The sequence below is a fragment of the Hyaloscypha bicolor genome (assembly GCF_002865645.1).
Source record: "Hyaloscypha bicolor E unplaced genomic scaffold K444scaffold_129, whole genome shotgun sequence".
Taxonomy (NCBI): domain Eukaryota; kingdom Fungi; phylum Ascomycota; class Leotiomycetes; order Helotiales; family Hyaloscyphaceae; genus Hyaloscypha; species Hyaloscypha bicolor.
Genome location: NW_020194631.1, coordinates 524,618 through 550,911, shown reverse-complemented (window position 1 = coordinate 550,911; position 26,294 = coordinate 524,618). Strand labels below are relative to the sequence as shown.

The window sequence follows — 26,294 nt, the reverse complement described above, 5'->3', positions numbered from 1 at the left end:
ATGTTTTTGAGAATGCCTTTGTGCGCCAGAAGCATTTCAAGGAAAGGTAAGAGTTTGGTGCTTGCCTTGCGTGGTGTTGGATAGTCACACCGAGAGGATAGGCATCAACCAACGACAAGGGTGAGGTCACATGGTTCCGTTTCATCTTGATTGGCTTTTGCCAGCTTGCCTATTGTTTTATTCTTAGGGTAGGAGCAAAGACTAGGAAAAGAAGGAAAATGACTGTCCGAAAGCTTATTGAGCCCTGATTACACGGGGAGTTAGTCACAATGCCTAGACAATATAGTATGAGTTGGGACTCGGTTAGGAGACGCGAAATCAATTTCACTTTGTCTCTCTGAAGTTAGTTCACTGGCTTTCTAACCAATACTCCATAGCAACGAGGATTGGAAAAAGTAGAACTAAGCTATAAGGTGATGGGATGGGCTTTTTGGTTGTCTGACTACCATTGGCGCTCACTGAACCCCAGCCGATGGCCTTTCCCCAGATGCCTAGTCTAGATGAAAACCTCCATGTATGCAAGATGGTTCTCGTCCTGCGCCTTAGACCACCTCCCCTCCCAAATCATAAGTCATAGGTCATGAATTGATCGCTTAAGCAGTTGCAGATGCGGCTGCGGCTGTGGCAGCAACCTCGTCTGAAGTGATCAACTTGGTGATTTTACCAATTGCAATGGTTTGTCCCTTTAAGATGTTAGCTTAAAGACATTCCGAACATGTAGGAAGAGGTGTCTTACTTGATCTCGAAGTGTGAAGCGTCCCAGTTGGGGATAATCCTCGAATCTTTCCACACAAACAGATCCCGCACCACCAATGACCTCCATCCTTGCAATGATGCTGTCGCCCCTCTTTGCATGAGTGGGCGGCCTCTTGCTTCTTCGGTTTGTTCCCTTCTGCAGGCTATGAAGCAATGCTGCAAACGTAACTTCTTCGATAGCAGAATGAACATGCAAAACACAGTTGAAACCAGCTGATAAGATACTCTTCAGGTCCAGGATACGAATCTGTGCCTCAAAAGCGCTGACGCAATGCACAAGTCGTTTTGGTGAGCATAGAACAAAACCTGGCAGGACATCTTCCTCCTCGATGCCACGCAACCGAATTCTGACTTGGTCTCCGCATTGTGCTGCACTAACTTCATCTTCTGTTTCTCCGTACAGAGCTGCAACCTCGACCCTTTCTCGGTTAGGCATCATGACCAGAGCCATACTTTTCTTGATCACCCCGGACTCGATCTTTCCTTCCACAAGAGTACCCATATCACGGTATTTGCCGTTTATAGGCATCATGAAAGGTGCATTGACTTTGCGTTCCAGTGCTGCCATGCTATCGAGGTATTCAAGCAAAGATGGGCCATTGTAGAATGAGCAGACGCCTGGCGGGATTCGATCCTTGATACCCATCAACTGTTGGGCAGCAATTGGCATGAAGAACACGTCAGTCTTGAGGTTGTATCCGGTTCCCTTCAGGAACTGAGAAAGTTTAGTGGTACACTCCTTGTACCGCTCTTCTGACCACTCCACCGTAGGATCATCCATTTTGTTGATGACAACCACCAGTTTGTTGACACCCTGGGTCTTTGCCAGCATGGCGTGTTCTCGAGTCTGACCGCCCTTTTCAAATCCAGTTTCGTACTCTCCTTTCCGGGCACTAATCACCAAGATACCAACATCAGCTTGAGATGCCCCGCCAATCATACTGGGCACATATGTCTTATGACCAGGTGCATCCAGAATGCTGTATCGTCGCTTATCCGTTTCAAAGAAAGCACGCCCAACCTCCACGGTCTTGCCTTTAGATCGTTCTTCTTTGGTAAGATCTAAGGCCCATGACAGCCACCAGCTTTCACGGCCCATTTCCTTCGCTTCACGTTTGTACTTCTCAAGTGTGCGCTCATCGACCATTCCGCTGAGGACTAGAATTGCTCCACCAAGGGTAGACTTCCCGGCATCAACATGGCCAATAAAGATGATGTTGACATGCTCTTTTCCGTAGATTTCCTTCAGGGTTTCCTCATCGACATCTGCAGCCTGTTCTTTCTCAACAGCATCTGCATCGCGAGCAGTAGCCTTAGCAGCACCCCGGGAGGGACTGGACCGTCCGGATGAAGGGGTGGGCGAGGTCTTCCCGCTTTCTGAGGCGGTACTCTTCTCGGTCTTCTCAATGGCTTTGGCTGCAGTCACTTTGGCTCCAGCTTCAGCTGATGCAGAAGATACAGATGAAGAAGCGGCTGTCGCAGCAGGCGTATCTTTTTTCGTCTCTGCTTTTGGTATAGCCGGAACTCCTATTGAAAGGACTTTTGGTTTTGGCTTGGGCGCATCCCCTCCAATGCTGAGAACCTTTGGTGCTCCATCCTTCGTCGTGATAGGTTTATTCAACTCGGCAGATCCTGGTGAGCCATCGGCAGGTCGCTTCGCGATTGTCGGGGTTGGTCTAGGCGCCTGCTGTGAAGTGGCCGACGCCGCTTGGGGTTGCTGTGTGTAGCCAGGATATTGCTGTCCTACATAAGCATGTTGGGTTAGCAAATTCCGCAAGGAAAGATATGGCAGAAGGAATATGAGGTTTGGCTTTGGGTCAAGTTCTCACCATAGGTTTGGTTGTAGCCGCCTTGGTTATACCCAGCATTGTACCCTCCCGGAGGGAATTGGTTGTAACTACCTTGCTGGCCGTACTGAGGATATCCGTAGCCCTGCCCAGCTTGCGCATTGTAGTAGTTCTGGTATCCGGGCTGTTCGTATCCACCCCCATATTGCTGGAAGTTTTGTGATGGTTGAAAGGGCGGTGCTCCTGGCTGGAATGAATTCGCTCCCGGTCGGAAGCTGCCTCCTTGCTGAGAATTGTTGTTCAAGTTCATTTGCTGTGCCTGCCGCGAGAGATTCTCCTCCTGCGCAGCAGGGTCGTCTTCCCAGGAATTAAGATCGGACATGGTTGCGTTCGTAGATGTAGTTGCAGGTTGCAGGCGAAAGTTTGTCGAAGGTCGATATCAAAGGTTGTGGGAAGGGTGGGGCGGGCAGGGTATTATCGGCCGTTTTAAGATGGATGGAGGGGTTGTCCAAAAAGGGGGTAGGAAGAGGATGTGACAACCTGTGAGTCAGATACGAGTACGGTGATCAGGCTGGCTTTAGGCCAGCACAAGGAAAGGACCCTGGTAGTCTCTGGAAAAACTGGAACAATGAATCACAGTCGAGCGTGGTTGGTCCATGGCAATTTTGAAGGTTAGTAGAATTGTGGCCAGGTTGGACTAGTTCCGGCATGAACCGGCCTCCGTAGTCGGTACAAGGTCAACTCGTCCTTCTCGTGACTCGAAAGCGCGTAAAAATGACAACGCGTTTGTAAACTTAATGTCAACATCAACCTCGGGAATGGAAAATTGCCAAACGACTCCCGTTCTTGTTAATCGATAATCTACACACTGCTCTGGCAGCAGGAGTGGCAATGGAGGCTTTTCTAGGCAAGGTACAAGGAGCCCAACCAGGTTTCAACATCACGTGCTCACAACAGACAAACAGATCACCCAACATGCCATGAACTATGCAATCCGGTAAGTTCAGGTCCCTAATGTAATCCGAGAAAGTTTCTGACAAGTGGATAGGTCCGGCATAGGAATTACTGCATCATATGCTATCAGACAATCGTCGAGGTTGCTTAAGGTGAGAGACCATTTGGTTCGCTTGATCCCGGCAACTTTCTAATCTAGAATATAGACTGTGGATGATGATGGGGATTATCAGGAGCTTCGTAAGCTCCAGGAGCGACTGGAGGCGAAAATCAGAGTAAGTTCTTGTAATTTTGCTGTCGATTCCCAACATTGTCAATACCCTTTGGTCACATTTTCCTCTCTTCAATCCATTCCTACTCCACGCTAATCTTTATCCAGATCATATCTCCAGCAATTGACATGATTGACCTAATGTTTGTATGCCTATAATACCGGCTGGGAATTCTAGACTGACTAGTCCCAGCTCTGAGAGAGGGAACACAACACTAGAATCAGCGGTCGCCGTAACCCGAGCTCTTCGGTGGGAGATTCAAGCTCTTGGAATTCGGATTGCAAATGCAGCCACAGCAGAGGAAGCCTCCCGGCGGAAACAAAACAAAGCCAAATCGCGACCCGACCATGAAAAGGAAATCCGAGAGATTGTCCAAGATACCCGAAATGTTCTTGCTCGCATCGAAGATGAAGTACCGTTAATCAATTTGGCAATTACGACGTCAGGAGCAGGTCTGTCGACAACGCTACCACCCTCAGTTTCTCCATCAAGAATGTTACAAGCCAGCAATCTCCTCACTAATGCTGATACTCGATATTCCATGGATCCTACATCCCCTGTTCAGGTGGGGCCCGCATTCACGGTTTCATTGTACATGCTATTTGCTGGCCATTATCGGGAAAAGCAGGAGCAAACAGACACCGCTAGAGAATCAACATTCAAAGAAGTGATACACAAGGCGAGGGTCAAGCTCATGCGACTGCCTCTCCAATCCGTTGGCAGCGGCAGCCAACCAGCTCTGCAGTCGATCGAGCCTGGCGAAGAAGGAACCCCTGTGATGACAGGCGAGCGTAAACAAAACGAATACAATTATCGCCTTGAAATCATCGAAGATCTAGATGATGGCAGAGTTCACGAGTTCGAGGATGGTGGACCACAACCTGCATCTTACGGAGATGTTCACCTGGCCGGTATCAGGGAGTTCCTGCCAATTTATCAGGTCTCGAGGATCTTTTATGCTGATACAGGAAAGATCCTTGGTATCGGCAGCCCAGAAGAGATGCATAGTCCTGTGCTTCTCTTGAAGCGGGATATCAATGCAAAAGAGCCACGCCAAATGATGGAGGAGCGTGAGAAGAACCTCAATTTGTACGAAGACCCAGAAGAACAAGGAGACGCTAAAGACCAGGAAGACAGTGAAGAACAGGGATTATCCGACTCAAGTGATGATTCTCAGGACGACATCGATGAGCAAATCCGCAAAGAGAGCTCCACAGCGACTCCAGAAGAACCGGTTCACGAAGCTCAATCTCCAGTCGAGCGAGAATGGTGCCTCCCAGCAGATCTTGACATTGAGTGGCTTGCATTCGAAGTTTACACAGAGCCAGAAGATTCGACTTCTGAGGATGAAGATGACAATGAGGACTCGTCATACATCTCTCACCGACCCAGCTCCTCTGGAGAAGCCCAGAACGATGACAGCTTAATTGGCGGACTTGAACACCTCCACCTCAATGAAGAATCGGCCGTAGTTCCAGTTCCGAGTCAGCAAGTAGCATGTTCGCCGCCGTTCGCCAAATGTGGACCCCTGGGATCCACAACACATGTCCCCATTAGAACTGCTTTATCGCTTCTGGAAATGTTGATTCGCTTTACAGCTCTTCAACAATGGCAGCAAGCATCCCATCTTTCTATTCCAGACGAGTTCCTGACCTTCTTCCTTTGCGAGTCATCCACCACTGGTGCAGGAGGAGACGCCGAGCTACGTAAACGCACTCGCCGGGAGGCTGTGAGAAAAATGGGCTTTGATCCCTACGACGAGTCTCCGATCAAGCGAAGAGGTGAAGAATACCAGTATCAAAATCAAGCTCAGGAGGCGTATGATAGGTACTCTCGAGGAAATACACCCTACGAAGAATTTAATCCTCCAAATGGCTATCCTTCACCACAGCAGGGATGGATGCGAGAACGAAATTCGACGACGCCTGAACCATGGCTGCTCAGGAGCAGGGAACACTCATCTGCTTCTCGCCGAAGTCCACCGAACAATCCCCCCTCTTCCCCAATAGGATCCCCAATGTCACCGTACCGTCCTCATCGAAAGTCAACAAGACCTCTAGATCGTGTCCAGCAAGGCTCTCGGGCCGTCAAAGGAAGCCCACTGGGACGAGGAATGAGCGTCGAGACTGATTCCACTCTGGGCACCAGCCCAGGGTCGCCGACGCTTGTAGATAGGGATGACAAGGACTAGGCAGCCAGTAGTGGAGAAGTGATAGTCATGTAACTTTGGAGTCTTAGGCTGAGAACTTTAGATGATACCCTAACAATGAATAATGATGAACAAATGTATCTATGAATCGCAGCTCTGGCCTCTACTGAGTTCATCTCCTATATAGTCTTTGCTACCTGTTCATACATAGATGTAACACAACGGCCCTACAGCGGTAAATATCGTATTCTTGATCTCGGTCCCGGTCCCAAGAATTCCCATCTCAAGCCAATCATCAAGAGCGCCATTCCTACTTGGCGGTGTGTTGTTGACTGTGGTAGTTGCACTGATTGCATTTTTAGGGGTTGTAAGATCTCGATTCTGCCAGATCCACCAGGTACGATCAATCTGTGCGTGATCTCCTGGAGAAGCGAAGAAGTCTCAGCCTGGGTCACCACCGATGGTGTAATGGCCTATGAAGTATGAGTACTGAAGTGTGTCTTGGGAGTCAAGTTTGTTTCACGTGAAGAAGAGACTTACCTACAGCGTGGACCCCAAAGAACCCGTTAATGAAGCCATTTCCTTGCATCATGGTTCGGAGCAATAGATATCAGGGTTTTGGTCGATCAGGTCCGCGATATCGACGTCTTTTGCCCAGTTTAGGGCCCGTTTCGCACGGGCTCACGAAGTTGAAAGCTGAATATTAGTAATATTGAACTCTAGCGTTCAACGCCCGATATTGAACGCTAGTATCTGTATAATTTGGACCTGTTTCGCATGCCGTAGATACTCAGTATTCGTAATAATTACGGAGGTTTCAGCTTCATCTCCGCTAGCGTTTTCAGCCTCTATTTTCAGCCTCATTAATCTTCCACTTTCTCGTTCCCTAATAATTAGCGATTACTCCCTATAATTATAGCGTCTTGAAGTCTGAATTTATTTTATTCTTAAATGGAAAAGTAATTAATAAAATAATTATATCTTATATTACTTACTACTAAATAAATTAATCCGAGATTATTTCTACGAGAATCGCAAAATATAAGGCTTTAGAAAGAATTTATGCCCTGAAGTCATTATCAAACTTGTCCCAAAATAAAATGAAGGAAGATAATTAATTATTAAATGCGGGCATGCGATGGAGCCCACTGTAAATTAGGGTGTTTAGGGTGTTTGGAGTGCATATGGTGGCCTAAGGCCGAGCTTTCAACTCCCAGTATTTTCAGAACGACCTACTAGAGGTCGTTCTGAAAATACTGAGATTAGTATGGGGAACAAATACTGGCATTCAAATGCCAGCGTTCAAAGCTAGTTTCCAAAAAAAAAATGCGAAACGCTAATTTTTGTAATATCCGAACGCCAGCGTTCGGATATTGGCAGTATTCGAATATTGGTGGGGTGCGAAACGGGCCCTTACTCGATTCCCAGGAACTGACGTCTCGTTTCAGTCATCTTGGGTCGTATAATAAGAAGGGGAGTGATCCATTGAGTTCTGGTTCTACTAAAGATAGGAAAACTGGAGCAAAATCCCCGGTGTAGCTGTTTCTGAGTCAGTATAATGGATCCGAGGAAAATGGATAGAAGATAAACCTCTTAAAAGGTCCGGCCTCAACACATCCACGACCTTCTCCCGGCCTCCGGGTGGAATGCAGTTCAGTGGAGGAGTTGCGGTGGAAGTGATGGCATTTATATAGTTATAAGCTTCGTGATTGCCGTTTCCACCCCTGCCGTATGGGCTGCCACCAAACATGGGAGAGTTTACGGGGTCTTTCGGGTATATCAGCAAAATGAAACTTGGGCATTGACACATCGAAGACATGCCTAGTGCAGTTTTGGCCCAGCCACTAAAAAATCGGGATGTATTCATTTTGTGTATCTGAAAACGATTTGAGACCAGAATGAGGAGAGCAATCTCGGAAGTGAAAAGTTATGGGGGTCTTACATATGGCTGAGAAAAATTGTACCCACATTCTTCTCTGAGTGTTTTCTTGCATGTCCAAGTGAACCATGGATGTCACGACACAAAGTTGGCCTGATATTGTCAATACGTGGCGCGAGCAATAGCGACCCGGCAACTTACAGTAGCTTGAATTGTGAAGGTGTTGTTTATGTGAACAGCAGTTCAATCGTTAAATCTGATAAATATTCAAGACATACTCTCAGGAGTCAAATGACAGGCCGAACTTACCTGACCGTTGCACCCGGAGCTATGGAGGCATCCGTAGCAGCGATTCTCGAAGGCTTGGACATCAAGCAGTTGGCTGCATCTATACAGGCTTGACGCTCTCGGGGAAGCAAAGTTGTCCTGGCTTCGTTAGTGATGTATCCAATTCTCTAATTGCAAAACTATTGCGAAGATCATTCTTTTCGAACTGCAATATTTTCTAGTGTGCAATTCCTTGCGCGCCATTTGCCGCATAATATGCTTTGAGTTTTGCTAAACCCTTCGCCGCTAACAAATTGGCTTGACTTATTGGCTTTCCGCCCGTGTCTTCAACTTGGGGCTTTCAGAGACTTTGGACTGTCTGTGATTCGCTTGGGGAAAGCCAATCGTGTGCGGCTTTCAATTTTTCCATGAATGACACTATCAAATTAATCACAAGTCATGACGCAAATTTGATGCGTTGAACAACTCCAATTCGCGATTAATGTCTCTCAGCTGGATGCTCTGATCGCGAGGGAATTGGGTTTGATCCTGGAGGGCATTGATCGACCAAAGTAATCGTCCGAACTTCACCGCAGGAAAGTGGATGACCACGAGACATGTGAAGAAATGGAAGTGTGAGTCTTCCGAGCTTGAATCCTAAAGCCTTCAGCCCTGCTCGGACAAAAGGAAAGGGGTATTTTCCGTAGGGCTGTTTCATCGACTCCCTCTGTGGCCCGCCCCCAAAGTTGATTCTCCCACGAGATTCCCCACGACCGAGAGAATCCAGAATACAGAACTAGCGGGGAAACTTGGGAATCTAAGATACCTCAGCACCGTCAGCTCTACAGCAATAGAGTAAATGCTATTCCACATGCTCCTTGTGCTGCAGATCCAATCCGTCTTGCTTTTGAGCTGGCTTGGCGCAAAAGGAAGATATTTAAGATCAGATAACAGACAACTTTGATAGGTCTGTCATATGAGAAGAGAAGAGAGTAGTTACTGTCCAACAGCTGACTGAAGAATAGAATCATGCCAAAGGAAGCGCTTGAGAGAAGTTGCCCTTTTCGGCCATGGAACGACGTCCTCTATAGCTTATTACCTAACCACACGTGACCGCATAGACTTTCCCATCTTCAAACTCGCCAGTCCTCGAGACTTCTTCCTCCTACGTTTGGGACGAACCCTGGCATGCCCGACTGTTCCTGCATTATGGAAGAGTCTCGAAGGTGTCGGGATTGCAGACAAGTGATCTCGATATCAACGCAGCGAGATAGAAATGTTCACTGTTCACTTCTGAGTCAACTCCACCCAGGTAACGAGTGTTGACAGATTTGACAAGCAAGTCCGTCACACCTCAAGATCGCCACCAAAATTCTCTTCTGCTATATTCTCCAAGCAGTGATCTGCTGCGTCGACTCCGCTTCCACATCGCGGAATACCACCATCCAGACTACCCTGGAAGTCACACCATGATTTGCGCCACCCCACTTTCTTGCCTTATTTTCTGCATTAAGAGCTGAAGCTCATCGCCCGAAGGATGATCAGTACACTATCTGATTCGTCCCAAAGCTCTTGCCCCAGAAAAACACCAGGTCTCCCACTCTGTTTCTTCTATCCCCCGTAATTTGAAGTTCAGGCTATGAATGTTCGACCCGCTTACTGTCTCCGAGCTTAATATTGAATCATATGTTCCAGATCCAGCGATTAGTCTGCCTTTCTGTGCGTGGAAAAATTCTGTGGAACTTATCTCAACATCGTACAAATGTCCCACTTTTAATGGTCCTACTGGGGTCATCACACCGTTCCTGAGCGTTGGAGTCGCCGTTCATGGTTCGCATATCGGATCTTAGCAGGGCTTGTCAAGGCTTTGCCGCAGGTGTCCTGAGGACCGTCACATGGATCTGATAGATAAACTCTAAGGCGTATGCAAAGAATTATGCATACCTCACTTCCAGCTCTCACGTCTCTAGCTGATGAACGATATTGTACCCTGTTGGAATAAAGTCGGTCAGTCCCCTGGAAATTGAGTAGCTCAAGGCATGCGACGGAACTCAATGCAGAATTTTGACCGAATTTGGAATATCATCATAGAATTACCATCACAGATAATTGACTAAATAGTGGACATATCGCCACCGAGTAAATAGAGCAAGTCCAAGGGTATCATTCGCAACTCCAACCCATAATGCCCCAACTATCGCAGCATCGCTGACTCCTTTGCCCGTATTCACCGCCTTCGCAACTCAATCTGAATCATAGTCCACAAGACCGGCTCCACTCGTAGGCACAAGGCTCTCTTCAAGTCTTGGTCGCTTCTTTTTCACCCCCAATAGTAACGGTTTCGAGGCTGAGCCGGATGATCGACTTCCTGTGAGGAACGGGTCCATGGCGGCTCTGGTATTACCTCGTATCTCGGCTGCGAGATTCGCGGTCCTTTGCTTCAAAGTATCATCTGCTTTCCGTTTCTTAGAGTGCCTGGAGGGTTTGGACTTCATTTTTGCAGTTGAATCCTCCGTCTTAAAAAGTGGCGTTGAGACAGCGTTGCCCACCGCCTTCTCAGGGTCCAATCCCCCAAATTCAATGAAACCAGCTCTTCTTACATCATCTTCGTGCTCAGGCAATAAATCGATCCCGAGACTCATCTTGTCCTGTAAAGCAACCGAGACACTTGCATCCTTCTCCCTCTGTTTCCGTCCAACCCGAAACAGATTTCTCAATTTCTTGTTCTGCTCGTAGGGGTCATCCCATTGTTGTTCTGAAAGTTCCTGTAGGTCCTCCAGTCGTTGCTTGCTCTGTTCCAGTCTCTTTTTATCCTCCACCTTTCCTTCTAATGCAGCGAACGCATTGTCCCTTATTGCCTCCCTTTCCTCTTGTGTCAAAATCTTCACATCCCCTTCTCTAGCTTTATCTTCTCCTAAATCTCTCTTCCTTGCACCTTCCGTGACCACATATGCCGTATTCTTAGGATCTGTACGAATCTCGATCCATCCTCCACAGGCGACATGTTTCATTCGAAAGCTAAATATCGGGCTCGAATGATAGTTTCCCACCTTCTTCTTCTCGGCATTGAATCGCACTCCTTGTCCAATTATCGTAGGCTTCGGGCAATGTGTGCACCAGATCGGATACGGCATTTCGAATCGAACCGTGAGGATTCCTTGTGATATTTTGTTGGCTCGAGCTCCGAGAGCGTGTTTGCCATGCAGTTGATTCCCACTCATCAATCCCTCCTGATCAGGAGGGACATAACGTCCCATATTGAATCCCTGCATGTTGTGGTTCGTACTCGCGATGATGGTTGTCTTTCGAAGTGAAGTTGAGAAATGCAACTTCTTCAAATCGCCCCAGCCTCGCTTACGTAACTGGCCTCACCTCACTCGTGGCCGTGCAGTCGATTTTGAAGGCGAAGGGTCAACGCCTCAACTTTCTCCAACAACCAAGCAACGAACCACTTTCACTCCTTCTCGAGTACCTTCTTTTAAACCCACTCAGGTCTTAATTCATTGTGAGGAGCATAGCCGATAACAAGCATCAGATCCACGCGAAGAAACTCGGAGGCAATACCCAGAAGGGCTTCGGTGGAGATGGCGGACCAGATCGCGGCTTTCGAAAATGAGATTAAGGAGTACAAATTACAGGCCAGTACAAACAGCTTTACCCGTTTATTGCATATCTAACTCTTTCATAGTTGGAGACAGTCCAACTGGGGCTTCAAGCAGATCCGGATAGCACAGAGCTTCAGGAATTAAAGACTGAACTCGAACAAGTCATTTCCCTCACCGAAGCTGCGATCGCAGAACTAAAGCCTTCTTCAGTGCCAGCAGCTGTATCCAAGAAGCCAGCAGAACCGCCAGTGAAGGAGAAATGGTCTCGAGAGAATCATCCCGCTTTCAAGAAGACAACACCAGCAGCTCCTGCAGACGAGTCAGAGTCATCCACAAACTTCAAAGTCAACGACACAGTATTAGCAAAATGGCATTCGGGCGACAAAGGCTTCTATCCGGCGAGGATCACGTCTATCACAGGTTCCTCGACCGCGCCAGTCTATATTGTCAAGTTCAAGAGCTACGACACCACTGAAACTCTCCGGGCCAAGGACATTAAACCCGTTGTAAACCCAAATAAGCGCAAAGCTGATGGAACACCAGTCGCAGCGTCTTTACCTCTACCTCCTCCGGTTAACACCAACGTCATATCTGCTGCAGCAGACATTAATCCAGAGCTTGCACAGCAAACAAAGCGTGAGCCGAGCAAGGTCAGTGATGGCCCTGTTAGACCCGCCAAAGTTCCAAAGAAGATCAAGGCAAACAAGGAATTGGAAGCCGGCAAATCAAAATGGCAGGATTTTGCACAGAAGGGCAAGTTTGGCAAAGCCGCAAAGAAGGAAAGCATGTTCCGAACACCAGAAGGCGTCCACGGCAGAGGCAAGCACACTACGTTCCATCTTCATGTCATTAACTAATGAGTATAGTTGGTTTTACGGGTTCGGGTCAAAGCATGCGGAAGGATCCTACACGAAGTCGACACATCTATCAGACTAATGGTGAGGAAGAAGGATTTTAATGGATTTGAAGGGTTTATAGGGAAGAATGGCTGGGGAATACTCTGCAAGTATCAGGCGCTAAGGCTGGAGTTCTGGCCACTGTTATTTCTTGCAAGAATTCTTGATGGAGGCTAACACGGGCTTGCTCTTTCACCACTAGTATCGAGGCATGAAAATACATTACAGAATGAATGGGTGTACTTCCATCCCCCTCAGAGCGCTGTTCACAGGTAACAAGCTAAATTATGTGAAATCGATAGGAGAATTCGTTGGGCATCCTAGTTGCACACAACAGTACTCAACGCTGTGTGGATTCACCGCGATTCGAGCCATCGACAAATCATATTATCCGCCGAAGTATTGTACAAGCTGTTGTTGATCTATGGTAATCCCCCTCACCCCTCGCTGTTGGATACCGGAGCCCTTTTCTTCACTTTGTCATAGCCCAATCAAGTCACCAACCCGCTGAGATATTGTTATAAACGACTTTGTTCGCTCACTATCCGGTTCAGATACAACAGTTGGCTTTCCCCTATCTGCATAATCACATATGCTTGCATGAAGTGGTATGTTACCCAAGAAGTTAATTCCGTGCTCTCGACATGCTTTTTCTACACCTGAGTGGGATCCAAATATGTGAGTGCTGTTGTGACAATGTGGGCAAATGAAGAGCGACATATTCTGGACCATTCCCAGTATTGGAATATTCGTCTTCTTGAACATGTTGATTCCCTTCACGGCATCTTTGAGAGCAATGTCTTGAGGTGTAGAGATGATAATTGCGCCTATAAGCGTTAGCTTCAACTCTATTGTAATTAAAAAATTATACCATCAAGAATGATCTGCTGCGTGATCGTCAATTGTGTATCTCCTGTTCCTGGTGGCAAATCTAGCACGAGGATATCCAAGCCTCCCCAATCGACCTCATGTAATAGTTGCTGTAAAGCTTTCATAACCATAAGTCCACGCCATACTACAGGTGCCTCGTCTCCGACGAGATATCCCATTGACATAGATTTGACTCCATAATTGGAAAGAGGTATAAGTTGGTTGTCTATTCGTCATCAGACTTGTCCAGTTAAGCTGTGAGAGGGTTGGCCGACTTGAAGATAATCGTGGCTCTCCTGAGAGATTCAAAAGTGTTGGAATGGAGGGACCGAAGATATCCGTGTCAAGGATGCCGCTTCGAAGTCCACGTTTGGCAAACGCCAGAGCGAGATTGACTGCTTCTCTTAGAAGATTCCCAGCAAATTCAACAGTACCCTAACCTGCAATTGTCGACTTTCCCACGCCTCCTTTCGCAGATGATACAGCAATCACTTTCTTAACATCCTTTATATTTCGTCGTTCGGGCAATCCACGCTGCATGCGCGGAATGCTTCCAGTTCGTGGCAGACCCTGCGCATAGAGTTAGTAGTTGTTAGAAGACAAGTTTATATTATCTTTAGCTTACCAGAGGGTTTTCATGCTGCAGGCAGCGCAGCGTGGAAAATAATCGCGGGTTCATGTTTATTTCAAGCTCCTCCTCCAAGACGCCGTGAGAAGTGAATCGAGGCGGCCGCTAGCGTGCCAAAGATTGTGGGGAATAACAATAAATTTGTCAGAAATCTTTTTTAAGAGGATGGAGGACACAACACCAACTACTAATCATGGGCAGAGCGAAATATCTTGCGCAGCAAATCGCTGCCCTGGATGAGCCCATATCTCAAGGTCAGTTGTCTGCTTGGTCAAACAATGAGTAATTTAAGTGCTAATTCCTTCCAGACTTCGATCCTGAAGAAGATGCCCCGGTTCAGAGGACCGACGAAGAGAGCGGTTCTGAGGAGAGCGACGACGGGTTAGCTGGTACTGAGCATTACGCGGCAGTTGGGTATGTAATCTTATTTTTCAGACTGCTTCATTGCTAAATTTTATGCAGGAAGAGCAAGCTTCGGAAATCAGACGAAATCAATCTTGGACCTGAATACTCTGGATCCAGAGTCAGTCGCCAAGCTCTACTCGACGATAATGACGAAGAGGAGGCTGAAGGGAATCCTGAGTCGGGATCTGATTCAGCTTCAGAAGGTATTGAGGAGGCTGATGGCATCGAATTTGCGGATCCCGAAGCTATCGATGTAGACATGGATGATGAAGATGGAGACATTGACAGTGACAATGCTTTTGGAGAAAGCGATGAAGAAAAATTCCAGCGCTTCGCATTTCGAGGAAGCAGCAAACCAAAGTTGGCCAATGGCGCAAGGCAACGGGCTACTGCGGCGGATTTTATGTCAGACAGCGAAGACGAGGAAGTCCCTATCAATGAGAGCGGATCCGAGAGTGCTGAGACTGATGTGAACATATTGAATGTCGCAGACCAGCATCCGGATGACAGGGAAGATGACGAAGAGGATGTTTCTGGTGACGACAGCGCAGAAGACATTGAGAATCTACTCGGAGACCAGTCTGAACATAGCGATGAGGAGGAGATTGGAGATGAGTCTGTAAGCGGCAGTGAAGATGAGAATGATGAGAAAGCGAGGCGTGCTGAGCTTCGACAAATAATGGGCGAAGAACAGAAGACTGTCCTAGCTACGATATCTCAAGCCGCGAAAGTGGACGCAGACAAAGGCAATGCTGTGAAGAAGCAGAGGAAAGCTTTTGACTCGCTCCTAAGTGTTCGAATGGTGTTGCAGAAGGCTCTGATTGCAACAAACTCTATGGCTGCCGTGGAAGAAAGAGAAGCTGGCGAGACCACAAACCAACCATATGAAGCTGCAGAAGAGGCAGCGATCAAGTTATGGAACACTCTCGATGATCTTCGGCACGAGCTGTTAAAGGCAAGCTCTGGCGCCAAACCAGGTCAAAAGCGGAAGAGACGTGTCGATATATCGACACCGTCAATTACACTCTGGGAACGCATGCAGAATTCTGAAGTAGCTGTTATTGATAATCGACAAACGACTCTGGAGAAATGGTCAGCCAAAGTCTGGGGCAGCGCAGCATTGCCAACATCTCGAAAGCTCAATCCTATCGCAGCTCAGCAGTCGATAACTTCTCTGATTCAAGATCAGCTCGCAAATTCTGAGCACTTAGTGAAGCGAACGAAGATGCCAAGATCATGTGCACCTCTTCAAAGAGATCAAAAAGCCACTGAAGACCCAGATATCTATGATGACGGCAATTTCTATCAAATGCTCCTGAAGGAACTTGTCGATCAGCGAAGAGTCGAGTCATTAAATGCTCCGATGATTGGAAGGGATGAGGGGAACTCAATTCAGTGGACCGCAGTGAAAGAGGCAAAAACAAGAAAGAACGTCGATACCAAGGCTAGCAAAGGTCGTAAGATGCGATTTACAGTTCATGAGAAGCTGCAGAATTTCATGGCCCCCGAAGATAAAGGAAGTTGGGAGCCAGATGCCATTGACCGCTTCTTTGGAACTTTGCTAGGCCAAAAAATGACACTGGGTGAAGAGGAAGCTAGTGATGATGGCCAAGCGGAGAATGGCGTTTCTCCTGAGGAGGAGAGTTTGATGCTTTTCAGGTCTTAAGAAAGGCTCAATAAAGAAGATCCTTGATATGAGTTACCTTCGTGGCTTCTTCAATGCCTGGATATTTGTTGCACGCAACAATATCCAGTTTTACCATGTCGTATCCCCTCTCGCAGCACCATAGCTGGTATTACGAAACCTGGACTCTGCCTTCAAATTTGACAGCCTTGAAGCTCAACTACATGTTTCGACTTTGCACATGCAATTATGCTCAGTTTTGCAACACAATTGAAACTCGAAATCCCTTAATTTCCAGAACCAAACGTCCCATCAAATGTTTCTTAACTCGTCCCAAACTTCAGCCCGATCCTTCTCCAGGTCATGTTTGAAAGTCCAGTATGATTCGGCATGTAGCTTCCCAAAAGATGTTGGTGCTGATGGTCCGTGTGAGCGAAGCCGTTCCCTCGGGGTTTTGTTACACGGACCGTTTCGGGATGGGAAACTCCTTGAGGATCGCATTGGGTCCCAATTTTTAGACGTACGAATCGGCATGGCGCAATAACGGTATCAACCGCTTTGGGGAACATCTCCAGCGGCTTGGATTTTGTTGGTGTGCTTGCTGGTGATTTTCAGTGATGCGCGCACGTGGCGCGATGGCTGCGTCCCGTCCGGAGTATTTCCCCTAGCCTGCACGTACAAGGATTCGGAGATGGCTGAGGTGCAGTCTGTCTGCCCTCACACTGGTATGGGTGTGCGGCCGTCCAATCTTCTTGCAGGTTTAACCAACAATTAGTGGCAGTGTCTGGTGTCGGCTGCCACAAGGCAGCCTTCTCTTACGCCTGTGTAGGCTTTCTCTTTTTGAAAAGACTCTCTCAAGGCTGTGCCTCTTCCCCCACACCCTAGCTTTTCTCTCACACACAGGTGGTTTGGGGATTTGATGCATCGACAGCGAGGCTGGGGAAACTTTCCGTGTGTATTAGTTGCACCCTTGAATGTGCATGCCTATCAATAGATTTGAGGCTATCCATATATCGCACACTTAACGATCTGTCCACTTCCTCTCTTCGGCCTTGTCATATTCTAGAGCTATCCATCATTATTCAACGTTATCCTTTCGATTATTGTTATATCTTTTCAACTATGCCGACCAACTGGGGTCTCCGCCGCATCTTGGGCGTCAATCCAGGAGATCGCACGTGCGTGGGATACGCACAAAGCAAAAAAAGACGATGTACAAAGCCTATCAACCGTCATGATTGGCCCGCAGCATCTCAGCTTCTTGATCAAATGGATCGATTAGAAGATCTACGTGATGCCATTGAGGATCTAGAAGAGCTTGCTGGTCTATTACTTTGCAATGAATGGCACAACAGCCTATCAAGGCCCCAGCACTCTCAGGTCGATAAGATGTATAGAAAATGGAAAAACGTCATTGAAGAATACGTAAGACTGAAGGAGCAAGAGGATGCAGCGGCAGAGAGGCAGGCACAGAGGCAGAGAGAAGCACAGAGAGAAGCACAGAGAGAAGCACAGACAGAAGCACAGAGAGAAGCACAGAGAGAGGCTGAGAGAAGGTCAATTGCGATGGAAGTGATAACCGAATTAGAAGAAGAGCAGCTAGACACGGTATGTTATCTGGATGTCAACGCAATCTTTGAGATACTGATGTAGAGTCTCTGCAGGTTCGTACCGCTAGACCGTTATCAGCACTATCTTCCGCCTCCGATGTTGCAAACATCGATGATCCTTTCGTGACCCAAGAAGCCTCCTCTTCTAGACCAAACATTTTTACTCAATTCGCGCTAACCGACAACAACGAGGAGGGGGATGAGGCAGAGGAGGACGGTGGTGTCTTCTCTGGCAATTTTTCGTCCGAGGAAGAAAATGAGCTATCTGTGCGCGAAATGATGAGGCCGGAGCTGCCATACATGCCTTCTCTCCCAGCCCATGATGGGCCTTCTTCACCGACACAGAACCATAAGATAGCCATCGCCAAGCAGCAAGAGACTGGGTCAGCCACCGCAACCGGCCCCAAAACAAGTTCAATGGCAAAATTTGCTCTCGAATTCGGATCCAGGCCTGCCGGCCAGGTTCCATTTTTATTCGAAACTCCGATAAAGTTCAAGGCTACTCGTGGAGAAATTCCTCCATCTTCGGGCACGACAAGTTTTACAGCTTTCTCTAATTCCAGCTTCAGTATGCCGACATCTTCAACATCGACAACTCCAGAGAAGGAGACCCCTGAGGCGCCAGAACGCATTCCATTGAAAGAGAAAGTGGTCAAGCCAATAAATGAGGCTTTGCTAACCAATTTTGGATCACCCTACCAGTTCGGGTCTGGAGGCGAGAAACAATTTGAGTTTGAAACTCCCATCACGCCCCGGAAATCATCGGTACCAAACCACTCAAGTACACATTCAGGACATTTGTTCAAACTCGCACCGTCAGACGGTAACCAAGAGGCCGCAAGTACTTCTTCGCAGCCCTCTGAACGTTCTGAACTACCAGATCTTGCCTCTCCAGCACCAATCAATGCACCATACGCCAACGACTTCGTAGCACAACCAATCACACCGCCACGGAACAATGAAGAATCATTTGGCTATGCAAACGTCACCCCAAACTCCACTCGCTATACCACATATCTCCCTGCAAGGCAGCAATATGGCCTTATTACGCCTCCCGAAACCCCTGAGATGTTGATGGGGGCCTTAGCCAAACCGATGGGTGGGGCGGGCTATTTTTGGGATGAAAGGTCGAGAGAAGGCGGTTCACCGAATCCTATAGTTACGAGAAAACCATTACCTAGGTCACCGCCGCCACAGCTCGAAGCTGGAGGTGAGGGACCAGCGGGGATTTGTGCAGCTTGTAGGCGGGAGTGCGGGCAAGAGGCAGGAGACTGCGGCTGTGGTGAAGGTTGGGAGGACGAGTTGGAGTCTCGAGCCGGTTGTCTTGAAAGATTTGGGTTCTGGAGATTGAAGCAGAGGGTCGTGGGGAGGTTGGCAGTCGTGAGAGGGAGGATCTCAAGGAAGAATGGGAATGAGATTCTTCGTTCAAGCAACGAAAATTTATAGGAGAGAGGTTGGCTATATTGGCATTCTGTATTGTACATTAAACACTGCTCTAGAGCATATCATATCTTATCCATTTCAGCTATGATCACACTCTACTCCTGCCACAAGACTTCTTGTCTGCGGCGTCCAGGTTCAAACCTTTAGAGTCCAACTTGAGTTGATTGGTTACAATATTTTGGCGCGAAGAGAGAAGCAGTTGAACGCAGTTTTGGTAAATTCCATTAGTGATATCTCCAATTGGAAGTTGAGGATTGCTCTACTACGACCAGATTCACAAGAAGCTTGCTAATTATCTCTGCGGGGTTCAGAGGAATAGATGAGCTTGAATTGGAACAATGCAAAATATGGCATTCTTCGCTTTCTACTACTACTGATGGCTCTGATTAAGGCTATTAACAGACTCGTCGTTGCGGTCTTGCTGCTCCTGAGAAGCGAGCTTGTTCAGGGGCACCTCGCTTACGAGCCTGCCAACAAATGTCTCTGGTTTTAGCGTATTTCACTGACGAAACGGCCCTGAAAAGAATTTCAATAAAGTATAATTTATATCGCAATTTTGTAGACTAAGTTCTTAAAACTAAATATTCCTTCTTGTACTTAATGCTCTCGAGTTTTAAGATAGTATTGTTTATAATTATCTAATTATCGTGGAGTGAAGTTTGTGACGGCGGGATCAATGCAATAGTCGAAGGCTCAAAGTTCAAAGAATCTCATGTATTGGAAAATACTAAGCTATGGAACAAAGTAGGGAGGATGCCTCGACCTTTAGTATTATTCCGTCCAAGCATTTCTGGCTTAGCTTCGTTTTGTGCCTGTTTCCGATATCCTGTCCTTGGCAGATCATGCCCTTACGCCAGCCGTCACAAAGTTGATGACTTTGGTTTGACGAGGCCTGAAAATATCGCTAAACCCAGACTTTTGTCAGCAGACTCGTTACGGGAGATGGCATTGTGCAAAAAGCCCATGCGGCAATTCGCGGGGCAACTAGCTATGACGAAATGCATTTAACAACTTCGCTTTGTACGAAAATGTCTTGTGCAAGGCATTGAGATAATTCAATACTTAAAAGCAAGTCGGACACATCAATGTGCCTCTTTCCCTCGATTTTTTGCTTCTAATCCAAGCAGCTTTCAATTCCGCGGAAACTCACTTTCAAGGAAAGAGAACCTGGCCAGAGCTCCTCGAACATGTCACCACCTTCCATCTTCCGCCTGACAGCACGCCAATCCCTTCGTTCACGTCCTTCTCCTTCCTCATTTCGAGCCCTCCGTTCATTCTCTCAAACCCCACTCTCCAGATTTCCACGAAAAGACAGCCAAGACAGAACCAGCATCAACACCGAAGCAACAGAATACTCGAAAAGCGGGACAGATGATGGTGCCGCGAAACAGGAGGAAGCAGCTTTCGATCCAGATATCACGGATCCGAAGAAGGAAGAGACGGTTGCAGGGGAAGGTCAGGTATGTTGATATTTCAGGGCGAGGGAACAATGCGAAGCATGTGCTGATGGGGAGAATAGGGATCTGGAAATCCATTAGATGTCTCGCCTGCGAACCCTGAGGTCTCGAAACAAGGGGGAGGAGAGGCGGATGGTGGTGCTGAGAATTCGGGGGAGGGGAAGAGCCAGAGTGGAGGTGGGAGTCCGAAGAAGGCAGGCAAGCCATGATAACGATCGATTTACGTCTGGCAGAATTTACGGTTGAAGGGATTATTGGAGTTTTCGGAAAATATTGTTGAATTTCAAGACTGTCTGCTGAATGTACCACGCTTAACTTGCAAAATGAAACCGTCCCTGTAACTCCCGTCGCTACCCAGCAATCATATCTTACATCTCATATGCTCGTTTCATGCCTCCCACTCTGTCCTTCCGAGTCTCACGATATCTGATTGTCCCACCAGCCAGACCTTCGGACCCTTTCCTTCCAAAGCCTCCAATCCTGCACTGACAGCAGCCCTTCCAACCACTTCGCCATCTTGTGCCCAAAAATCCTTAAGTCCATTCGACAGAGCCCCTGCAAACCCAGCAATCTTCCTAACCACAAACTCAGCTGGTCTGCTCTCCTGTCTCTCCCCCACCAAGAGACCAGGTCTCAGAATTATGGTATGCTCGAAGTCTAGCGCCTTGACAGCTTCCTCCAACTCGCCCTTCATCTTCGGGTATCCCATCATGGAGTTGGGGTTCGCGCCTCCAGTCGAGATTAGCACGTAGACTTTGACGCCGGATGCTTTAGCGGCTTGCGCAAGAGCGAGGTTCAGGTCATAGTCAATCTTGCGCTGGGCTTCAAAGGAGCCCGCGGCGCCTCGGGTCGTGCCTAGAGCGCTGAAGAAGATGCTGGGCTGTGGAGTGATGGAGGAGAGTTGAGTGGACCATTGCGATGTTTCGGTTGATTCGAGAGGCTGCAGCTTTGGGCTCGTGTTGGTCGGTTGGCGGCGAGAAAGCGAGTGGACGCTGGTAATAGAGGCGTGAGAGAGGAGCGTGGAGAGGATTTGCGAGCCCTGTTAGATAATTAGAGTGCTGACGGGCGTATCGATGGTTGCAAATAACCTACCACTAAGCCTGTGGCTCCAACCAGAGCGACTGAAGTCATGGTGCTTGTGGATTGCAATTGTTCCTGATGACCTGGAAGATTGTGTTCAAGTCAATTAGTTTGAGTGAATGGAAAATGGAAAATGGAAGATCAGAAGATCTTTAAGTGCTTTATTTTGTACGTTCAAGATGTTGCTTGCTGAGTGGAGCTTTCAAGGTCCGGACACACCTCAAACTCCGGCTTCCAACCCCTGCTTCGGAGATAGCAAAAGTTCTACTCCATTCATCGTCTCGAGGGTCCTTAAGAGCGATAAGAGCCTCGTACGTCCGTTATAACAACGATGGTACGAGATAAGCTTTTGCTCGGGTTCGGGATGATCTTGTTTCCTGGTCGCTGCCAAGGTCCTTTCGTACTGTAGGCCGAGATTTTAGCTAGGCTGAGCGGGTGAACGGGTCGAGCGGGCTGAGTGCAGTAAGAGACATGGTCACGTGCTCAAACATACCGACAAAGACCGAGATCGGAGCGAATAACCTGCAGCCGCTTATTTAACCAACAGATTTTTGGTGATGAATGGACAGGGGATGTATGGCGTGCTCAGCTGCAGAGAAGCCTTTCCGAAGAGAACACACTCAACCACATCCGCCATTGTACCATTTTGCCATTTAGCTGAGATCTAGACTTGCCCCAGCTAGAAGATCAATTAGTAATGCATCCCATTCGAGGTCTGGTCTTATCCCTTCCTCCAATTGCCTGGCAAGTGACTTGAAGCTAAGCCTCTTTTTCTACAACAACTTGACCATTTTGCGCCGCCCCTTTCCTTTCTTTCTCCTTACAAGGTTCACTCAATTTAAGTCTTTGTTGACTTATTCTCCCGTTTTTCCTCTCCGAAAGTTGCATTTGGCGAAACGGCCAGGATTTGGTTCCTGATTCAAATGGGGGACCCCATGGAATTAGACTTTTCGCCTACCAGAGGCATGAAACGAAAAGCAGAGGACAGCACCTCCATTCTTGAACGACAACCAAAGATGCAGGCAAGTTCACCTTCCAATTGCTTGACAGCCCTTCTGACCAGGAATCATAGCAACCCGCAGGTGGCGAAATGCTCAAAAGCACTTGGAACTCCGACGCCGAATCCTCCTCATTTCGGAAATTTGCCCAAAAATCTTCCAGTCTGCCCTTTGGTCAGCCAATTGACTACTCCTCGATCAACGGACCTACCTACCTTACTGCCCAAACTCTGATCCAACAAGTTGCATACGCCCTCTCCGATAAGATCTTCTCATACTCCACTGAGTCCTTCGATCTCGATGTTGCTGTTCAGGATTGGTCTGCTTCAAATACACCGAATTCCCATGGATATATTACCCGGGTTGTTCCTATGCAGACACGATCTGGCGCGGGTTCAATTGCTCTAGGGTACATGTTTTCGAAGGATTATGATCTTGCGAAGAGATATATTCCTCAATCAGTTCTGGCCTCTTCCTCCAGCTTGCATACCTTGCGTGCAGCATTGGATCAACTCTCTCTCCTGTACTCCATCGCAAATCCATTTGTTGCTCATGTAGCAGCAGTCGATTATGCACCAGGGTCATCTCGCGGACTTGTCACGGATTATGCGTCTGCTTTGACTATGGCAGAGGAGTTGGGCCTTGGACTTGTTGCCAGCTCATCTGCATACGAGGTCCAGCACATGTCACTGTTCTCGACAATCCTCGCCACTGTCTTGCCCACCATTCACATTTATGATGGTGTAAACGTCGGACGTGATACTCTGCGAGTTGTCGATGTTCTGAACCAAAGAGGCTTGAACACCGCATATACCAACGTACTGAAGGAACTTTCCAAGCTAAGCAAGAGGTCGGACGCTGAAACCAAAGCTGCTCACTTGTTGAATGCATTTAATAACGAGCTTGGCACCGCCTACAATCTTTTTGAGTATCGTGGCCACAACAGCCCTGAAGTAGTTTTGGTCGTCTTCGGCAGTGTTGAGAGTTCGCTCGCAGGCCAGGTCGCAGAGAAGCTTTCTGTTGAAGGAAACAAAGTCGGGGTGGTCAACGTCCGGGTGTATAGACCTTTTGTGGAAGAAGAATTCCTGAAGGCACTTCCTGCCTCCGTCCGACACATTGGGGTCCTGGGCCAGGTCCTTGACCCGACTACGGTTGCGGACAAGTCTGCACACTCCAGCCTCTTCGAAGATGTCCTGGCTGCTACCGTTTTCGCCGATAGGTGGGCAACCCCACCATCTGTTGTTGACTTGAAGTACTCTCGTGGCGAAACATTCACACCAACATCAATGGCGACGATTTTGCATGAATTAGTTGGAAAGGTACCCGAAGATGGTGAACGATTTGTACTTCTCGATACTTCTCACATCAAGCAGTTTACTTTCTGGGATGTGGAAGATTCTGCAGCCTCCACTGCTCCATCTGCTATCGGCAAGCTATTGTCAGGAGATTCTGCCAGCAATGTCACAATCAGCCAGACACACGACAACTTCATCCAAGGTGGAACTGTTAGGATAGACATCCGCAACTCGAAGAAGTCGGTCGAGGCTTATTACCCTATTGAAGAATCGGATATTGCTTTTGTTGGCGAAGAAAAGCTTCTTAAAGAGATCGCTATTCTGAAGAGCATTAAGAACGGTGGCAAACTCATTGTGAAGCTTCCGGGAGTCAAGGATGAGGATTTAGAAAAGAAGTTGCCGGCATCTGTGCGAAACGAGATCAAGTTTAAGGGAATTCAGCTGTTCCTCCTGGATCCGACATTAACACCTGCTGTTGAGAAAGATCCTGCCGTTGAAACTCTTGTCACGGAACTGGCATTCATCCAACTTACTCGACCTGAACTCTTCTTGTCTGGGATGAAGAAGCTCGCGTCTATCAATGCAAACGTTGATCTACTGAATGATGCTGCAGCTGATTTCGACAATGTTCTTCGCCAAGTCGAGATCCCGGAGGCATGGGCTGAAGTCGATGTTGAAGCACAAGTTCCGGACCTTCCACGAACTATCACGCCGAGCAGCTTCACGGGTTTCGAGAAGGAAGAGACTGCGCCGCCATCTCTCCTCCGCAACTGGGAATCAGCTGCCAAGGGTCTTGTGTTCAAAGAGGCATATGGTACCAAGACAAGTCTTCGGCCTGACCTTTCTGTCAAGACTTTCGAGGTTACTGTCAAGGAGAATCGCCGACTCACACCTTTGACCTACGATCGAAACATCTTCCACATCGAATTTGACCTTGGTAATTCTGGCCTCACGTACAACATTGGCGAAGCTCTCGGTATTCACGCAGAGAATGATGTCAACGAGGTTATTGAGTTTATGGAATTTTACGGACTCAACCCCGATGAGATCGTCGAGGTACCATCTCGAGAAGATCCAAATGTTCTTGACACTAGAACGGTCTTCCAGTCTCTGGTGCAAAACATTGACATCTTTGGAAAACCACCCAAGAGATTCTACGAAGCTCTGGCTGAGTTTGCAAGCGACGAAAATGAGAAAAAAGAACTCCTCACCCTCGGTGGTCCAGAGGGAGCCAACGAATTCAAGCGTCGAGCGGAAGTCGACACCATCACATTCGCTGACATTCTCCTCGAATTCAAATCTGCTCACCCAAGCTTCCACGAAATTGCACGAATCGTCAGCCCGATGAAGAGAAGAGAGTACTCCATTGCATCCAGCCAAATGGTCAACCCTACCACCGTCGCACTTATGATCGTCGTCGTTTCCTGGGTCGATCCCAAAGGCCGTGACCGCTTCGGACAAGCAACCAAATACTTAAGCAAGCTCCCCATCGGCGCCAAAGTAACTACCAGTGTCAAGCCCTCCGTCATGAAGCTCCCAGCCAAAGACACCGCACCACTCATCATGGCCGGTCTGGGCACTGGTCTCGCTCCTTTCCGTGCTTTCGTCCAGTACCGCGCCATGCAAAAGGCTCAGGGCAAGGAAATCGGCTCCATCCTCTTGTATATGGGTTCTCGTCACCAACGCGAAGAATATTTGTACGGTGAGGAATGGGAAGCCTACCAAGACGCCGGAGTCATCACCCTTCTCGGTCGTGCCTTCTCCCGCGACCAGCCGCAGAAGATCTACATCCAAGACCGCATGCGCCAAACGATTTCCGATATCATCAAGGCGTACATCAAAGAGGAAGGAGCATTCTACCTATGCGGTCCTACGTGGCCGGTTCCCGATGTCACGGAGGTGCTGGAGGAGGCGATTGCGAGGGATGCGAAGGGGACTGGTAAGAAGATTGATCCGAGGAAGGAGATCGAGAGGTTGAAGGAGGATCTGAGATATGTACTTGAGGTTTATTAAATTTTGAGAATGGGTTGGTTGTATGCATTGTTCGCCGTACATAGTGGCATGGTCTTCAGACTCGATCCATTTTTAAAGCAAGTTCGTTAGAATGCTAGCCATTAATGAATTCGCTCTCTTTCTAATTATTGTCCTGTTGAGTGTGCCCAAAGATTTGAATGTAAGAGTTACATATATTCTACCTCATCTCATGGCAGCATGTTAATAAAATATTTCGAGTACTTTGTGGGTATGGGTTGCCCGACTCCCATGTGACTCGCTCAAACCACCCGTCTGAACCCCCCGCTCTCCCTGACGCGCGAATCA

General features: G+C 47.9%; 10 protein-coding genes across 10 annotated transcripts; 6 read left to right on the top strand and 4 right to left on the bottom strand.

The window, feature by feature from the left end:
* Positions 1-294: 294 nt before the first annotated feature.
* On the bottom strand, positions 295-3,187 carry K444DRAFT_597703 (uncharacterized protein). The gene is made up of 3 exons (XM_024878496.1): positions 2,586-3,187; positions 737-2,499; positions 295-683 (listed from the first exon to the last, which is right to left on the bottom strand). The coding sequence occupies exons 1-3, from the start codon at positions 2,923-2,925 to the stop codon at positions 594-596; spliced, it is 2,193 nt and encodes a 730-aa protein (XP_024731577.1). The 5' UTR covers positions 2,926-3,187; the 3' UTR covers positions 295-593.
* A 155-nt stretch (positions 3,188-3,342) lies between these two features.
* On the top strand, positions 3,343-6,212 carry K444DRAFT_569822 (Ran-binding-domain-containing protein). The gene is made up of 6 exons (XM_024877246.1): positions 3,343-3,455; positions 3,509-3,540; positions 3,592-3,649; positions 3,704-3,772; positions 3,877-3,911; positions 3,962-6,212. Exons 1-6 carry the CDS (start codon positions 3,435-3,437, stop codon positions 5,958-5,960), a joined length of 2,214 nt encoding a protein of 737 aa, XP_024731576.1. The 5' UTR covers positions 3,343-3,434; the 3' UTR covers positions 5,961-6,212.
* A 3,918-nt stretch (positions 6,213-10,130) lies between these two features.
* On the bottom strand, positions 10,131-11,364 carry K444DRAFT_618030 (DUF572-domain-containing protein). Its single transcript, XM_024881241.1, has one exon. It carries the CDS (start codon positions 11,334-11,336, stop codon positions 10,308-10,310), a length of 1,029 nt encoding a protein of 342 aa, XP_024731575.1. The 5' UTR covers positions 11,337-11,364; the 3' UTR covers positions 10,131-10,307.
* Positions 11,365-11,648: 284 nt separating this feature from the next.
* Positions 11,649-12,627, top strand: K444DRAFT_655454 (uncharacterized protein; the record flags this gene model as incomplete). The annotated part of the gene is made up of 3 exons (XM_024886013.1): positions 11,649-11,706; positions 11,763-12,488; positions 12,536-12,627. 3 exons carry the CDS (start codon positions 11,649-11,651, stop codon positions 12,625-12,627), a joined length of 876 nt encoding a protein of 291 aa, XP_024731574.1.
* Positions 12,628-13,045: 418 nt separating this feature from the next.
* On the bottom strand, positions 13,046-14,114 carry K444DRAFT_539277 (nucleotide binding protein-like protein; the record flags this gene model as incomplete). The annotated part of the gene is made up of 5 exons (XM_024875612.1): positions 13,046-13,392; positions 13,437-13,661; positions 13,711-13,830; positions 13,876-14,005; positions 14,061-14,114. 5 exons carry the CDS (start codon positions 14,112-14,114, stop codon positions 13,046-13,048), a joined length of 876 nt encoding a protein of 291 aa, XP_024731573.1.
* A 127-nt stretch (positions 14,115-14,241) lies between these two features.
* On the top strand, positions 14,242-16,629 carry K444DRAFT_569810 (TRAUB-domain-containing protein). Its single transcript, XM_024877245.1, has 3 exons — positions 14,242-14,317; positions 14,372-14,477; positions 14,526-16,629. Exons 1-3 carry the CDS (start codon positions 14,257-14,259, stop codon positions 16,132-16,134), a joined length of 1,776 nt encoding a protein of 591 aa, XP_024731572.1. The 5' UTR covers positions 14,242-14,256; the 3' UTR covers positions 16,135-16,629.
* Positions 16,630-16,846: 217 nt separating this feature from the next.
* Positions 16,847-19,290, top strand: K444DRAFT_667332 (uncharacterized protein). The gene is made up of 2 exons (XM_024887284.1): positions 16,847-17,700; positions 17,757-19,290. Exons 1-2 carry the CDS (start codon positions 17,215-17,217, stop codon positions 19,146-19,148), a joined length of 1,878 nt encoding a protein of 625 aa, XP_024731571.1. The 5' UTR covers positions 16,847-17,214; the 3' UTR covers positions 19,149-19,290.
* Positions 19,291-20,112: 822 nt separating this feature from the next.
* K444DRAFT_110398 (uncharacterized protein) lies at positions 20,113-20,901 on the top strand. Its single transcript, XM_024870315.1, has 2 exons — positions 20,113-20,605; positions 20,665-20,901. The coding sequence occupies exons 1-2, from the start codon at positions 20,333-20,335 to the stop codon at positions 20,809-20,811; spliced, it is 420 nt and encodes a 139-aa protein (XP_024731570.1). The 5' UTR covers positions 20,113-20,332; the 3' UTR covers positions 20,812-20,901.
* K444DRAFT_618025 (uncharacterized protein) lies at positions 20,515-22,102 on the bottom strand. The gene is made up of 3 exons (XM_024881240.1): positions 21,697-22,102; positions 20,665-21,643; positions 20,515-20,605 (listed from the first exon to the last, which is right to left on the bottom strand). Exons 1-2 carry the CDS (start codon positions 21,731-21,733, stop codon positions 20,991-20,993), a joined length of 690 nt encoding a protein of 229 aa, XP_024731569.1. The 5' UTR covers positions 21,734-22,102; the 3' UTR covers positions 20,515-20,605; positions 20,665-20,990.
* Positions 22,103-22,325: 223 nt separating this feature from the next.
* On the top strand, positions 22,326-25,988 carry K444DRAFT_597683 (uncharacterized protein; the record flags this gene model as incomplete). Its single annotated transcript, XM_024878495.1, has 2 exons — positions 22,326-22,704; positions 22,755-25,988. The coding sequence occupies exons 1-2, from the start codon at positions 22,606-22,608 to the stop codon at positions 25,986-25,988; spliced, it is 3,333 nt and encodes a 1,110-aa protein (XP_024731568.1). The 5' UTR covers positions 22,326-22,605.
* Positions 25,989-26,294: the final 306 nt, after the last annotated feature.